The 13,546-nt window shown below is 43.5% G+C and overlaps 1 protein-coding gene across 1 annotated transcript in view; it reads right to left on the reverse strand.

Moving 5' to 3' along the window:
* Positions 1-6,467: 6,467 nt before the first annotated feature.
* Positions 6,468-13,546, reverse strand: part of LOC105718529 (olfactory receptor 4D11-like) — a 58,590-nt gene continuing 51,511 nt past the window's right edge. The window contains exon 3 of the mRNA XM_064365597.1: positions 6,468-7,443. Coding sequence (XP_064221667.1) covers positions 6,468-7,412 — 945 coding nt within the window. The 5' untranslated portion in view covers positions 7,413-7,443. The remainder of the gene's footprint in view (positions 7,444-13,546) is intronic.

Genomic DNA, 13,546 nt, shown 5'->3' on the forward strand with positions numbered 1-13,546 from the left:
GAAGAAAATAGATGCCTTATGGTGAAGGGACTTGCCTGTGATGACTTCAGGTGCCTCTTAATAACTTACCCTGTATTACCAACCTGCCGCTAAGCTTTCGATCTTCAGGTATGATCCCATTTTGACAAGTTGTATGTTAAAAAGAATGTAAAAAATAACTTTTTTTTTTTTTTTGAAAAGGAGTCTCCCTCTGTCGCCTAGGCTGGAGTGCAGTGGCGCCTTCTCGGCTCACTGTAACCTCCACCTCCAGGGTTTAAGCAATTCTCCACCTCAGCCTCCCAAATAGCTGGGATTGCAGTGGGATTACAGGTGTGGGCAACCATGCCTTGCTAGTGTGTATGTGTGTGTCTGTGTGTGTGTGTGTGACAGAGTCTCGCTCTGTCGCCCAGGCTGGGCTACAGTGGCGCGATCTCAACTCACTGCAGCCTCCGTCTCCCGGGTTCAAGCGATTCTTTCTCCTGCCTCAGCCTCCTGAGTAACTGGGATAAGGGGAAGGGGCCACCACGCCTGGCTAATTCTGTGTATTTTTATTAGAGACGGGGTTTCACGGTGTTATCCAGGATGGTCTCAATCTCCTGACCTCATGATCCTCCCGCCTCAGCCTCCTAAAGTACTGGGATTACAGGCGTGAGCCACTGCGCCTGGCCTAATTTTTTGTATTTTTAGTAGAGGCAGGGTTTCACCATCTTGGCCAGGCTGATGTTGAACTCCTGACCTCATGATCCACCCGCCTCGGCCTCCCAAAGTGCTAGGATTACAGGCGTGAGTCACCGCACCTGGCTGAAAGTAACTGTTTAAAACGACTTGGTGCAAATCTTCATTTCATTAGCAAAGTTGCATGTTACTTTTGACTTCAGTTCTTTCTCAAAGGCACCTGGTTTTATGATGTGATTTCCTCAGGCCTAGGGGTTGTTTAAACAGGTGGTGCTGATGACAGTGAATGCCTGAAACCACTTGGTCCTTATGAGCTTCACCGTCTCCTAATTTCTTAGATTTGCAGACTTGCTGGAATATCCTGGTTTATTCAGAGAGGTTCACTGATCTTCAGGATCCAGAATGCAGTTTCTTTCAGTGGCTACCACATGTTCCCCGAGTGTTGATATTAGACATTAAAGGGGCCAGAATAGAGCTTGAAGCATACTGTTTCATAGTAATGGGTCTGAGGATCCTGAAACTGATGGCTAGGGGACTTCACAAAGTCCAAGTCAGAGAGGATATCCTAGCTCAGTGGTTTTCAAAGTTGTTTGACTGAGGCACTGTATGAGTCCATTCTCACACTGCTATAAATACCCGAGACTGGGTCATTTATAAAGGAAAAAGGTTTAATTGGCTTATGCGCCCGGTGAATTGTATAATTTTTCTATGGTACCCTAGACTATCCTATTGCATTAAAACAATGCATATCCAGACCTACCAAAGTGAAATCACATCCCTTGGAACGTTAGGGTCTGCAGTTTGAAAAACATTGACCTTGGAACAGTTCTCCAAGTGTGATACACAGGTTGTTGGCCTCAGAATCACAGACGGGGCAGGGGGTGAGCTGGCTAAAAATGTAGATTCCTGGTATCTAGGACAGAACTATTTAATCTCTTGCAGATGGTGAGAGGATTTTGCATTTTTATTAAACCGCCAGGTGATGTAGCAGATTCCAGGTGATGTAGCAGATTCAATGCCGCAGCAGAAGTTTCCAACTCTGATCTATGGGGCCCTAGAGGACTGCACCAGAAGTACCTCAGGGAAATATTTACAGGGCTGCTCCTCTTGATCTGTGTAAGAGTTCATGCGTCCACCTCTAAGAAACAGATCTGAGGGTTTAGAGGGAGAAAACAAATAGGTTCTGACTTTTTGTCTCCTGAAGTAAAAATCTCAAGTTCCTGAACGTCAGCCAAACGGAAAAACACTGAAAATAAATAGCTCCCTCTAGTGGTGAGGAAACATTACAAAAACATTTTATTCCGTAGACACTGCTTCTGATAAAATCCAGAGAAGGTTCTCTAGAAATTCATCTTCCCAATGTGAGAGATGTCGAACAATTTAGCAAAAATTTAAATGACCCTGTATTAGAATATGCAAGTTAAACTTTTTTTTTAATCAAGCAACAATTGTTTGATAGCAATTGCAATTTTATCAATTCTCATTACCTTGAAACACTTTTTTGTTAGTTTTTTGTTTTTGTTTTTTAGAGGGAGTCTTGCTCTTTCGCCAGGCTGGTGTGCAGTGCTGCGCTATCTCGGCTCACTGCAACCTCTGATTTCTGGGTTCAAGCAATTCTTCTGCCTCAGCCTCCTAGGTAGCTGGGACTACAGGCATGTGCCACCACACCTGGCTAATTTTTGTATTTTTAGTAAGGATGAACCCGTTTCACATGTTGGCCAGGATGGTCTCTTATCTTCTCACTTCGTGATCCACCCGCCTGGGCCTTCCAAAGTGGTGGGATTACAGGCGTGAGCCACTGCACCTGGCTGAGGAACACGTTTTTTATGGCAAGTAGATTTTTATGTATATTACTTATTTCCAAAGTACCGTAGTCTTAGGCCGGGCGCAGTGGCTCACACCTGTAATCTCAGCGCTTTGGGCGGCCGAGGTGGGCGGATCACCTGCGGTCGGGAGTTTGAGACCAGCCTGGCCAACATGGCAAAACCCTATCTCTACTAAAAATACAAAAATTAGCTGTGTGTGGTGGTGGGTGCCTATAATCCCAGCTACTCAAGTGGCTGAGGTGGGAGAATCGCTTCAACCCAGGAGGCGGAAGTTGCAGTGAGCCGAGATCGACCACTGCACTCCAGCCTGGGCAACAGTCTCAAAGAAAAACAAAACAAAACTACCATAGTCTTAGGAAACACAGAGTGAGTGTGTGTCCTGGGATAGCGCCAAAGTAAAAAGTGTATGTCTGTGTGCTTGTATTTTAGAATTAAACATATATTATATATTTTTCTTATATTAAGTAGTATATATGTAAACATACATACATACACAGGACACATACATAACACACATTAGAGATATCTCTCTCTCTCTCTAATATGTGTTTGAAACTGAGTAGTCATTTGTGAATTCTCAATTCATTATTTGTCTCTGAAAAGTAAAGCCTAAACATTAAAATAAACTCAGCAAAAAGTATGAGAAAAGTAAGTTTAATTTTTATGAAAAGCATGACTATTTTTTGAGATGAGGTCTCACTGTATTGCCCAGGCTGGTTTCGAACTCCTGGGTGATGGCCCGCCTCAGCTTCCCAAAGCGCTGGGATTACAGGCATGAGCCACCACGTCCATTCTGAAAGGCATGACTTTTTAACAATAAAAATCATTAACAAGAAAGAAAATATTTGCTGCTGTTGATAATATAAGGAACATACTGGATATAGCTGAACATGTTTCTGTACTGTGGTACAAAAAGAAGTTTGAATGGCACCTGCAGTTTTTTCAGTGGGTAATTAGATACAAAATTCAAGAATGATGTCAGATGCGTAATGAATAGTTTAATTTTAGCAGAAATAAAGCAGTCAAAATAAGCAAATGCAGATTTTTTTTTTCTTTTTCATCCTTTTTTTTTCTGAGATGGAGTCTCACTTTGTCACCCAGGCTGGAGTGCAGTGGGGCAATCATTGGCTCACTGCAAACTCTGCCTCCTGGGCTCAAGAGATTCTCATGCCTCAGCCTCCTGAGTAGTTGAGACTACAGGCACTTGCCACCATGCCCGGCTAATTTTTGTATTTTTAGTAGAGATGAGTTTCACATGTTGGCCAGATTGGTATTGAACTGCTGACTTCGAGTGATCCACCCACCTGGGCCTCTCAAATTGCTGGGATTACAGGTGTGAGCCATCGTGCCCAGTCCTGGAAATACAGGTTCTTAAAAGGTATTTTTTTGGCCAGATGTGGTGGCTCATGCCTGTAATCCCAGCACTTCGGAGGCGGCTCACTTCAGACCAGCCTGGGCAATGTGGTGAAACACCATCTTTACAAAAACATACCAAAATTAGCTGTGGTGATAGTGTGCCTGTAGTCCCAGCTACTTGGGAGACTGAGGTGGGAGGATCGTGTGAGTCCAGGAGGTAGAGGTTGCAGCGAGCTGTGATTGTGCCACTGTACTCCAGCCTGGGTGACAGAGCAAGACCCTGCCTCAAATTAATAATATAATAATAATAATAAAATAAAAAATAAAGAGATACTCTAACTTTAGTAAGGCACCCACGTGTCCAGGATCACACATTAGCAAGCGTGAACTTTGTCAGCAGTGTCTGCCTTGCTTTGACTAGGCCACCGTGCTGAAGCATTCCATGCTCTAATTGGGTCCCTCAGGCTACCTTTGACCCTCTGGGCTTAGATTTGTTTCTCTCAGGACCATTCACTGAAGCTTTTCTGTTCTACATCTCCTTTACTCTGGATGACTCCTGGGGCCTTCCATAAGTCACCTAGACCATGTTAGATTAACCCCTTGAGAGGCATTACCCAAAACAGACTTAGACATGCCCTCACCTCTCAAACTTTTGCGGCCACCATGTTTGCTCAGGTTGCTATGACTTTCTGGAACTATATGATTTGTGAAGTTGTGGCACTGTATGTAGCATGGCCTCTGTGAACTGTGTGTAATTTAATGAATCTTTCAAGAGCAGGAATTTCAGCCAGCACTACCAGAGACACAGTGGGCAGTGCTACGCCTGGTTGGGACAGGCCATGCTTTAAGGCAAGTTTTCCTTGCTTGTGTTTCCTCCTCAGTCACACTGTGCAAAAGGCTCTTTATTTCCCTTACGTGGTTCCAGCCACAGGTACCTCAGGGATTGCCTGGGAGGGAAGACTGGGATGTTACAGGTCAATCAACATTTCCAGTCTAAATTTTAGTTTGTTACCAATTTCAACTATTTGCTTCACAAAGAGCTAGGTTTCTAGAAGACCACCTGGAGTCTTGTTTTCTATTCCCTTATATTAAAGAGGAGATGCTAAAGAACAGGCTAGAAAGAGGAATGAGGAGGAATTTGAAATGGGCTGCTTTCTGATCTTCTAGCTAATCAGTCCCTGGATGATGAAAAGTGTTTTCTTAAGCCTTTGCATCTTGCGGACATGTGAATTAGGCATATTTATTTATTTATTTATTTTTGAGATGGAGTCTAGCTCTGTTGCCCAGGCTGGAGTACAGTGGCATGATCTTGGCTCGCTGCAACCTCCGCCTCTCGGGTTCAAGCAATTCTCCTGCCTCAGCCTCCCAAGTAGCTGGGATTACAGACACCCACCACCATGCCTGGCTAATTTTTGTATTTTTTAATAGAGACAGGGTTTCACCATGTTGACCAGGTTGGTCTTGAACTCCTAACCTCAGGTGATCCGCCCACCTCAGCCTCCCAAAGTGTTGGTATTGCAGGCAGGAGCCACCGTGCCTGGTTGAATTAGGCATATTCTAGAGACGCAGGCAGGATAGGGTTTCTTCCTCCCTGGAGGGCTGGCCAGGAACGAATGACTGTAAAATGACATTGAAATTCTTAGAGGGATCTGAAGCCTTGCAATATGTACTATTTGGTCAGGTGAAAAGGATGACCAAGTGCCTCTCATGACACTACAAGAGAGAAGACATTTTTATAAATGAGCTTGTTTCATACTGTATCAAACCCTAGGTCAGATATTACAGATCTAGCTATGCCTCTGCCGTTAATTAGCTAGAAGATTTTTTTTTTGAGACTGGGTCTTGCTCTGTCACCCAGGCAACAATGGTGCAGTGTCATATATTGGCTCAACACAGCCTTTACCTCCTAGTCTCAAGCTATTCTCCCACCTCAGCCTCTCAAGTAGCTGAGACTACAGGCACAGCCACCACACCTGTCTAATTTAAGATCCTTTTTTTTTTGATAGAGACAACGTCTCACTATGTTGCCCAGGCAGGTCTCAAACTCCTGAACTCAAGTCATCCTCCTGCGGTGGCCTCCCAAAGTGCTGGGATTATTGGCATGAGCCACTGTGCCGGGCAATCTTTAATAAAACATGAAAATTCTCAGCTTTGACAAGCGGAATCCAGAGGCTTCCTTAGAAAAATGGAGCTTGAATCATTTAAGATTAGCAATGGAAAACCAACATTTTTTCATAGAGAGAGGTTGCTGGATTTTATAGCCTTGACTCCTGGTCCCTGGAAGTGATTTTACTAATTATTGTCTGGGCAACATATGATACAGCCATAGCTCTAGAATGGAGAAATAATTTCCTTGCAGGCTCCATTTCTTCACCTGTAAAATGAGGTGTTTGGGTGATAGAAGCTTTAGAGTTTCTTTAGGAGCTAACAATGTAGAGATCTGAAACTCTAAGTTGCCAACAACCTCACGGTGAGAAAACCCTAAAGTAGCCATGGACTCAGGAAAGCCTGATCAGAGGACTCTGCTGTAGGACAAAGACCAAACTTTGGCCTCCAAATGGTCTATTGATTGGAGCCTTCTATTGTGTTAGGAGAAAAATGTTTTTCACTTCTGATTTTCCATTCTGGACTTCATAGCATCTCTCCCTTTCCAGAAGGTCCAAGCCTTTTCTTCAGTCTCCTCATGGCCGACTTCATCTCCTGGTTCCTCAGGGTGTAGATCATGGGGTTCAGGACAGGGATAATGACGGTGAAGGTGATGGAGACTGCTCTGTCCATGGGGAGGGCAGTGAAGGGCCGGGCATAGACATAGATGCAGGGCACGAAATGCAGGGTCACCACAGTGATGTGGGAGGTGCAAGTGGAGATGGCTTTCCTCCTGCCTTCCCCACTGTGGGACCTCAGTATCATCAAGATGACTGTGTAGGATGTGAGGAGAAAGATGAACCACAGAGTAGAGATCAAGTCATTATTGGAAATCATTAGGACCTCAAGAGCAAAGGTGTTGGTGCAGGCAAGTTTGAGGACCTGGGGGACATCACAGTAGAAACCATCAACCATATTAGGTCCACAGAAGGGGAGTGGGAGCAACAGAGAAACCTGCACGATGGAGTGGATAAAGCCCCCCACCCAGGAAGCCATGATGAGGCCTGTGCATCGCCCCCTACTCATGATGGTCACATAGTGCAAGGGCTTGGAGATGGCCATATATCTGTCAAATGCCATCACAGAGAGAGAAAAAATGTCAGTCCCACCGAGGAGGTGAAAGAAAAACATCTGTGTCATGCAACCATTAAAGGAGATGGTCTTTCTCCTTGAAAGAAGGTCTGCTAGCACCTTGGGAGCAGTGACGGAGGAGAAGCAGACGTCCAACACGGAGAGATTGCGGAGCAGGAAGTACATGGGGGTGTGAAGGCGAGACTCACAGGTCACCATGACCATGATGAGGAGGTTTCCCAGCACAGTTGCTGAGTACACCAAAAATAAGAAAAGAAATAAGACCAAGCTCAGCTCTCGGGACTGGGTAAGTCCTTGAAAAAGAAATTCCTTCACCCTGGTGTAATTACCCTGCTCCATGGCTTCATGTTTCTTCTTGTTCTTCAACCACCTGAGGAGAGAGACTTTTGTTATAGAAGGCACATTATTCAAAACAAAAGGACTGTGAGTTGTACGCTTTGGGGTTATTTTTTAAGGGTGATTTCCCTTTTGGGCATAGATGCCTACACTTCAGGGCACTGTCTCCAGTGGATGGTGTTTCTTGAGTTTTCTCAGAGCACACTGAAGAGTGAGCTTCCCACAGTATAATTAGTTAAAGTATATATATGTCAGTGTATTCAGATAATTCTTATTAAAACTTTCACTTTGCAAAATGTTATATATTATATGTTCCTCTTGAAAATTTACTAAATTCTGGCTGGGTGCAGTGGCTCATGCCTATAATCCCAGCACTTTGGGAGGCCAAGGCAAGAGGATTGCTTGAGGCTAGGAGTTCGATACCAGCCTGACCAACATGGTGAACCTCTCTCTCTACTAAAAATACAAAAATTAGCGGGGTGTAGTGGCGTGCAGTCTGTGGTCCCAGCTACCTGGGAGGGACCGTATGAGCCCCTGGAGGTTGAGGTTGCAGTTAGTTGAGATTGCACCACTGCACTCCAGTCTGGGTGACAGAGTGAGGCCCCATCTCAAAAAAAAAAAAAAGTATCAATATTTATTCAATTGTTGACTAATAAGGGATATTAATAATAGGGGAAACTGTGGTGTTGGAGGGGAGAACAGGTGTATGAGAACCCTATACTTTCAGTTTAATTTTTCTGTGAATCTAAAACTGCTTTAAGAAATAAAGCCTGGCATGGTGGCTCACGCCTGTAATCCCAGAACTTTGGGAGGCTGGGGCAGTCAGATTGTCTGAGTTCCAGAGTTTGGGACCAGCTTGGGCAACATGGTGAAACCCTGTCTCTACTAAAATACAAAAAATGAGCTGGGTGTAGTGGCACGTGCCTGTAGTTCCAGTTACTCAGGAGGCTGAGGCACAAAAATTTCTTGAACCCAGAAGGCGGAGGTTGCACTGAGCTGAGATTGTGCCACTGCACTCGAGCCTGGGTGATAGAGTGAGATCTTTATCTCAAAAAAAATTAATTTTTAAAGAGTAGAGAAGTCAAAGGATAAAACATTAGGGTACAATGTTAAGAAACACTCTTTTTAACTTTTATTGCCAAACATCACTTCTGGTAAATCCTAGTTTAACTCCTTCCACTTTTCACTCTGTTCTTGAAAAGAACATTTAAAATAAGTACCACTTTGGGTGCTGACAGGCTTCTGGATGTCTTTTGTGTTTTACAAACTGCTTAAAAAGAAATTGCCTCCAGTAGCTTTTTCATTTTTAAAATCAGCTTTGTTGAGGTACAACTTACATACTGTAAACTGCACATATTAATAAGGTACAACTTGATGAGTTTTGACACACACATACTTACACACACACACACACACACACCTGTGAAACTGACACTACCATTAGGCTATGAGTATCTCCATTATCCCCCAAACCTCATGCTCCTGAGAACTGCAGAACTCTCAGCACATAACAACACTGTCCAAACCCCTGAACTAGACCAAACTCTCACATGGCTTTAGCAGCATAAGGCTGTTTCCTTAGAATGACCCCAGTCCTGCATTAAATGCCTGCCTGAGTAAGTTCAACACTGCCAGGAGAATTTATGGTTTGTTTTACCCAAACTCTGATGATAGGCCCCTGACTTCCTTTTCTTAGAGCATTTACAAAAAAGGGCTTATGATTGTGAGCATGTATCTCTTAGAACTCAGAAATGTCTTTCTTAAGGACCTGAGTGCCATTCCTTTGAAATGGAATCATCAAAAAAGATGGAGACTCTGTCTTCCAATCTCTGTGGGAGGGTGGAATCCTATCTTTGATAATTGCCAGCTGGCAGACACAGCTGGCCTTAACTCATTGACACTGATGAATCTTTTGCAATTTTTCACTTCTATGACCCTACTGAGACCTCACATTCACCCATTCTTCATTCATTCTCCTTCTAAAGTGCTTGAATCACCTCTGCACAAATCACAATGGAGCCCAGCTCATTACTCTACTGTTAGTAGTTACTGAATAAAATCTGTTTTTGCTGCTTTAACTAATGTCCTGCTGTGTGTATCTCTGATGTGTCTCTGTACACCTTCCCTCCATGTTCCGCCCATACTGAGGCCAATGTCTGATCCTGCTGTTAACCACTGAGCTCTCTGAATTTCACTGTAATTTACTGTTGGAGTCACCACCTGTGGGGGTCTGTCCTGCAGACCCTGACTCAGAGACGGATGAATCAAGTACACTGACACACAGATATTATGCTTTGCCAGTTCAACTGAGAGCCCGTTACTGCTTACAGACTCCCTGGAGAGTACTGTAAAGAGACAACAGCTGCTGGCCCTCCCCAGCCAGTGAGACTCACATTTATTTAGTAAAGTTTAATTGACAAAGGCTTGAGTCAACACCACTAGAGGTTGAAGATTAAAGACCAGGTTCTGATGCCCAAAGCAAACACCATTAGTGGGTAATATCCCTGGTTGACCTCCCCTGCCAGCACTCTGAGAGGGCCATCAGGCTTACAGTTTAGTATTTTTTTTTTTTTGAGATGGAGTTTCGCTCTTGTTACCCAGGCTGGAGTGCAATGGCGCGATCTCGGCTCACCGCAACCTCTGCCTCCTGGGTTCAGGCAATTCTCCTGCCTCAGCCTCCTGAGTAGCTGGGATTACAGGCACGCTCCACTATGCCCAGCTAATTTTTTTGTATTTTTAGTAGAGACAGGGTTTCACCATGTTGACCAGGATGGTCTCGATCTATTGACCTCGTGATCCACCCGCCTCGGCCTCCCAAAGTGCTGGGATTACAGGCTTGAGCCACCGCGCCTGGCCTTACAGTTTAGTTTTAAGACCACATGAGTAAACAAGTTAGTTAGGGAAACTACCTACTTTCCTTTGTATTTGTGCCCTAATCTCTCTGGCTCCAGCAAAGAGACTCCGGCTGCCTTCAGCCAAGAAATATAGAAAAAACCCTTAGGCCTTCCAAAAGGGTTTGAGACTATATTCTATAACTTTCTCTAATATTTTTCCCTTAATATTTTTGCCACCATCCTGAGTGAATTCCCTTACTTTATCTCTCATTTTTTCATCAGAGCACAACTTCTACTCAGCTAACTTACCTCCTATGATCTTTCCTTTGAAGTTCAAGCAACACTAAGTGAATTTTCTAGTCTGACTCCCAATTAACTATTAATCTATCAATAACTCAGAGAATGTCATCATTTTCAAACATTTTTAGTTTAAAAAGGCCAGGCATTTTTTTCAGAGTAAATATTTAAAAGTATTTTAAAAAATCAGAACACAAGATAATGCATACAAGTTTTTTTTTCTTTTGTTTTGAACTATAATCAGAAGTAATAGGGTTTACAGAAAAAACACCATCTTGGAGGTCACGAGCTTTGAATGCCAACCTTGCTACCTTCATAGAGCAATGATAGAATCTTTATTTTTTCTTTCTTTTTTTTTTTTTCTTTTTGAGACAGAGTTTTACTCTGTCTCCCAGGCTGGAGTGCAGTGACTGTGATCTCAGCTCACTGCAACCTCCGCCTCCTGGGTTCAAGCAGTTCTCCTGCTTCAGCTTCCTGAGTAGCTGGGATTATAGGCTCATGCCACCACACCTGGAATTTTCTATTTTTAGCAGAGATGAGGTTTCACCATGTTGGTCAGGCTGGTCTTGAACTCCTGACCTTGAGATCTGCCCTCCTTGGCCTCCTAAAGTGCTGAGATTACAGGAGTGAGCTAATGTGCCCAGCCTTCTTTCTTTTTCCTTTTTCTTGCTAGTGAAAGCAAGTGGTGCAATCATTAAAGGCATCTAAACTTTACAGCCTTTCATCAATGAAATGGGAGCATTTGCCGCTTCAAGTCCTTTTGAAAGTAGGTAAGGTGGCCGGGCTCAGTGGCTCATGTCTGTAATCCCAGCTACTTGGGAGGCTGAGGCAGAAGAATCTCCTGAGCCTGGGAGGTGGAGGTTGCAGTGATCTGAGATCACACCATTGCACCACTCCAGCCTGGGTGACAGAGCAAGACTCTGTCTCAAAAAAAAAAAAAAAAAAAGAAAGTAGGTAAAGTCTGCACAGCACATAAACAACACTAAATGGACTCATTTATCTAGGTGACTTCTAGGCCTTTGGAGCCTTACTACTTGTTTTCAATAGTATTGCTTTCAGTTACCTTCTGACTATGATAAGGCTGTGTTCTGCCAGTTGCCTACCAACAGCTAACCTTAATCAGGCTTTGTTTCTTGACATTTAATTTTAAGCTGTTTGTTGGTGGCAAGAAAAACTGCTGAGATCAAAAATTTCCATGAGCCATCTAGGGCAGTGGTTAAGGGGATGGGCTTTGCAACCCAAACTGGGCACTTTTATATCTTGGTTTTGCTACTGTCTAGCTGTTTTATCTTTGGTCAGTTATTCAATGTTTGTATGCTTACTTGTGTGACAATGAAGCTAATAATGTGAGGATTAAATGAGATAAGTTATGTAGCGAGCCTAGAAGTGTACTAAATAGTCTTCAGTAAATATTATCTATTTTTACTGTTTTAGGCTGAATTCTGATTATCTGTACTCATGCTCTTCCCTCAGCCCCAGATGGCCTCATCCAATTATATTTATGCCGGTCCTTATTCAATTTTTATTACTTTGAATTGAAATACTAGCAACAGAACAGGAGCAGTGTCTCACGCCTATAACCCCAGAGCTTTGGGAGGCCGAGGTGGGCGGATCACTTGAGTGAGGAGTTCGAGACCAGCTGGCCAATGTGGTGAAACCCCATCTCTACTAAAAATTAGCCAGGTGTGGTAGTGGGCGCCTATGATCCCACCTTCTTGGGAGCCTGAGGCAGGAGAATCGCTTGAACCCAGGAGGCGGAGGTTTCTGTGAGCCAAGATCATGCCACTGCACTGAAGCCTGGGCGACAGAGTGAAATTCCATTTACAACAACAGAAAAATAGAATACCAGAATCAATGAAGGTAAAATAAAACCCAAAACAAGAAGGATATTGATGACTAAGAGGTTGAGGAGTGTCATCAATTCATGGAGTATTTAAGATTATTCAGTTGTCTGGCTGGGCTGGGTGGCTCACCTGTAATCCCAGCACTTTGGGAGGCCAAGGTAGGCAGATCGCTGTGGCCAGGAGTTCGAGACCAGCCTGGCCAACATGGCAAAACCCTGTCTCTACTAAAAAAGTACAAAAATTAGTCAGACATGGTGAGGCTGAGGCAGGTGAATCGTTTGAACCTGGGAGGCGGAGATTGCAGTGAGCTGAGATCATGTCACTGCACTCCAGCCTGGGCAACAGAGTGAGACTGTCTCCCCCAAAAACAAAAGCCTTAAAGTAAGTGATCAAAGGTTTTAATAGATCTCTTAGAAATAAATTAATGTTGGATATTTCCATATTGTTTACACACATATATGTGTGTGTATATATCCTGTAGTTTGACTATATAACAATCATCTCTATATTACTTCATATTATTTGAATATATGTGTACACATACAATCACATCAATAATCATGTGCAATCAGAAAAATATAGTAAAAATCTTAATAAGCAGATTTCTTTTTCTTTGTCTCTTCAAGATGGTTGGCAGTTAAGGGCTATCTAGTCTACATCTGACTCTAGAACGTATTCACTATGCAGTATCCAAACTGCTTCAGACTTATAAAAAGTCTAGATTATTTGCACGACTCCAGTTGTGTTTCTTATACCTCACATAGGCAGGTTTATAAGCTGTTACTGAAAAGACCAATCCATGTGATAAAAAACAATTCAAGGATCAGGGTTAAACTCAGATCCAGAGCATATTTAAGAACCAAGGGGCCAGGCGCGGTGGCTCACACCTGTAATCCTAGCACTTTGGGAGGCAGAGGTGGGTGGATCACCTGAGATCAGGAGTTCAAGACCAGCCTAGCCATCATAGTGGAACCCCATCTTTTTTTAAAAAAAAAAAGAACTAAGGAATGTGTAATTTATCATACTTAGGGTCATCCAAATGCAGGTGGGGAAGGGGAAACAGCACACCCAAATTGAGCTATTTTTCTGGGCTCTTTGCTTGCTGCAGCTCAGCTCATTTAGCTCTGACAGTAATACTTTGAGGTAAATCCTTTGTTTTACA

This window comes from Aotus nancymaae, unplaced genomic scaffold (genome assembly GCF_030222135.1).
Source record: "Aotus nancymaae isolate 86718 unplaced genomic scaffold, 86718_ANA_hifiasm-v0.15.2.pri h1tg000059l, whole genome shotgun sequence".
In the NCBI taxonomy this organism is placed as follows: domain Eukaryota; kingdom Metazoa; phylum Chordata; class Mammalia; order Primates; family Aotidae; genus Aotus; species Aotus nancymaae.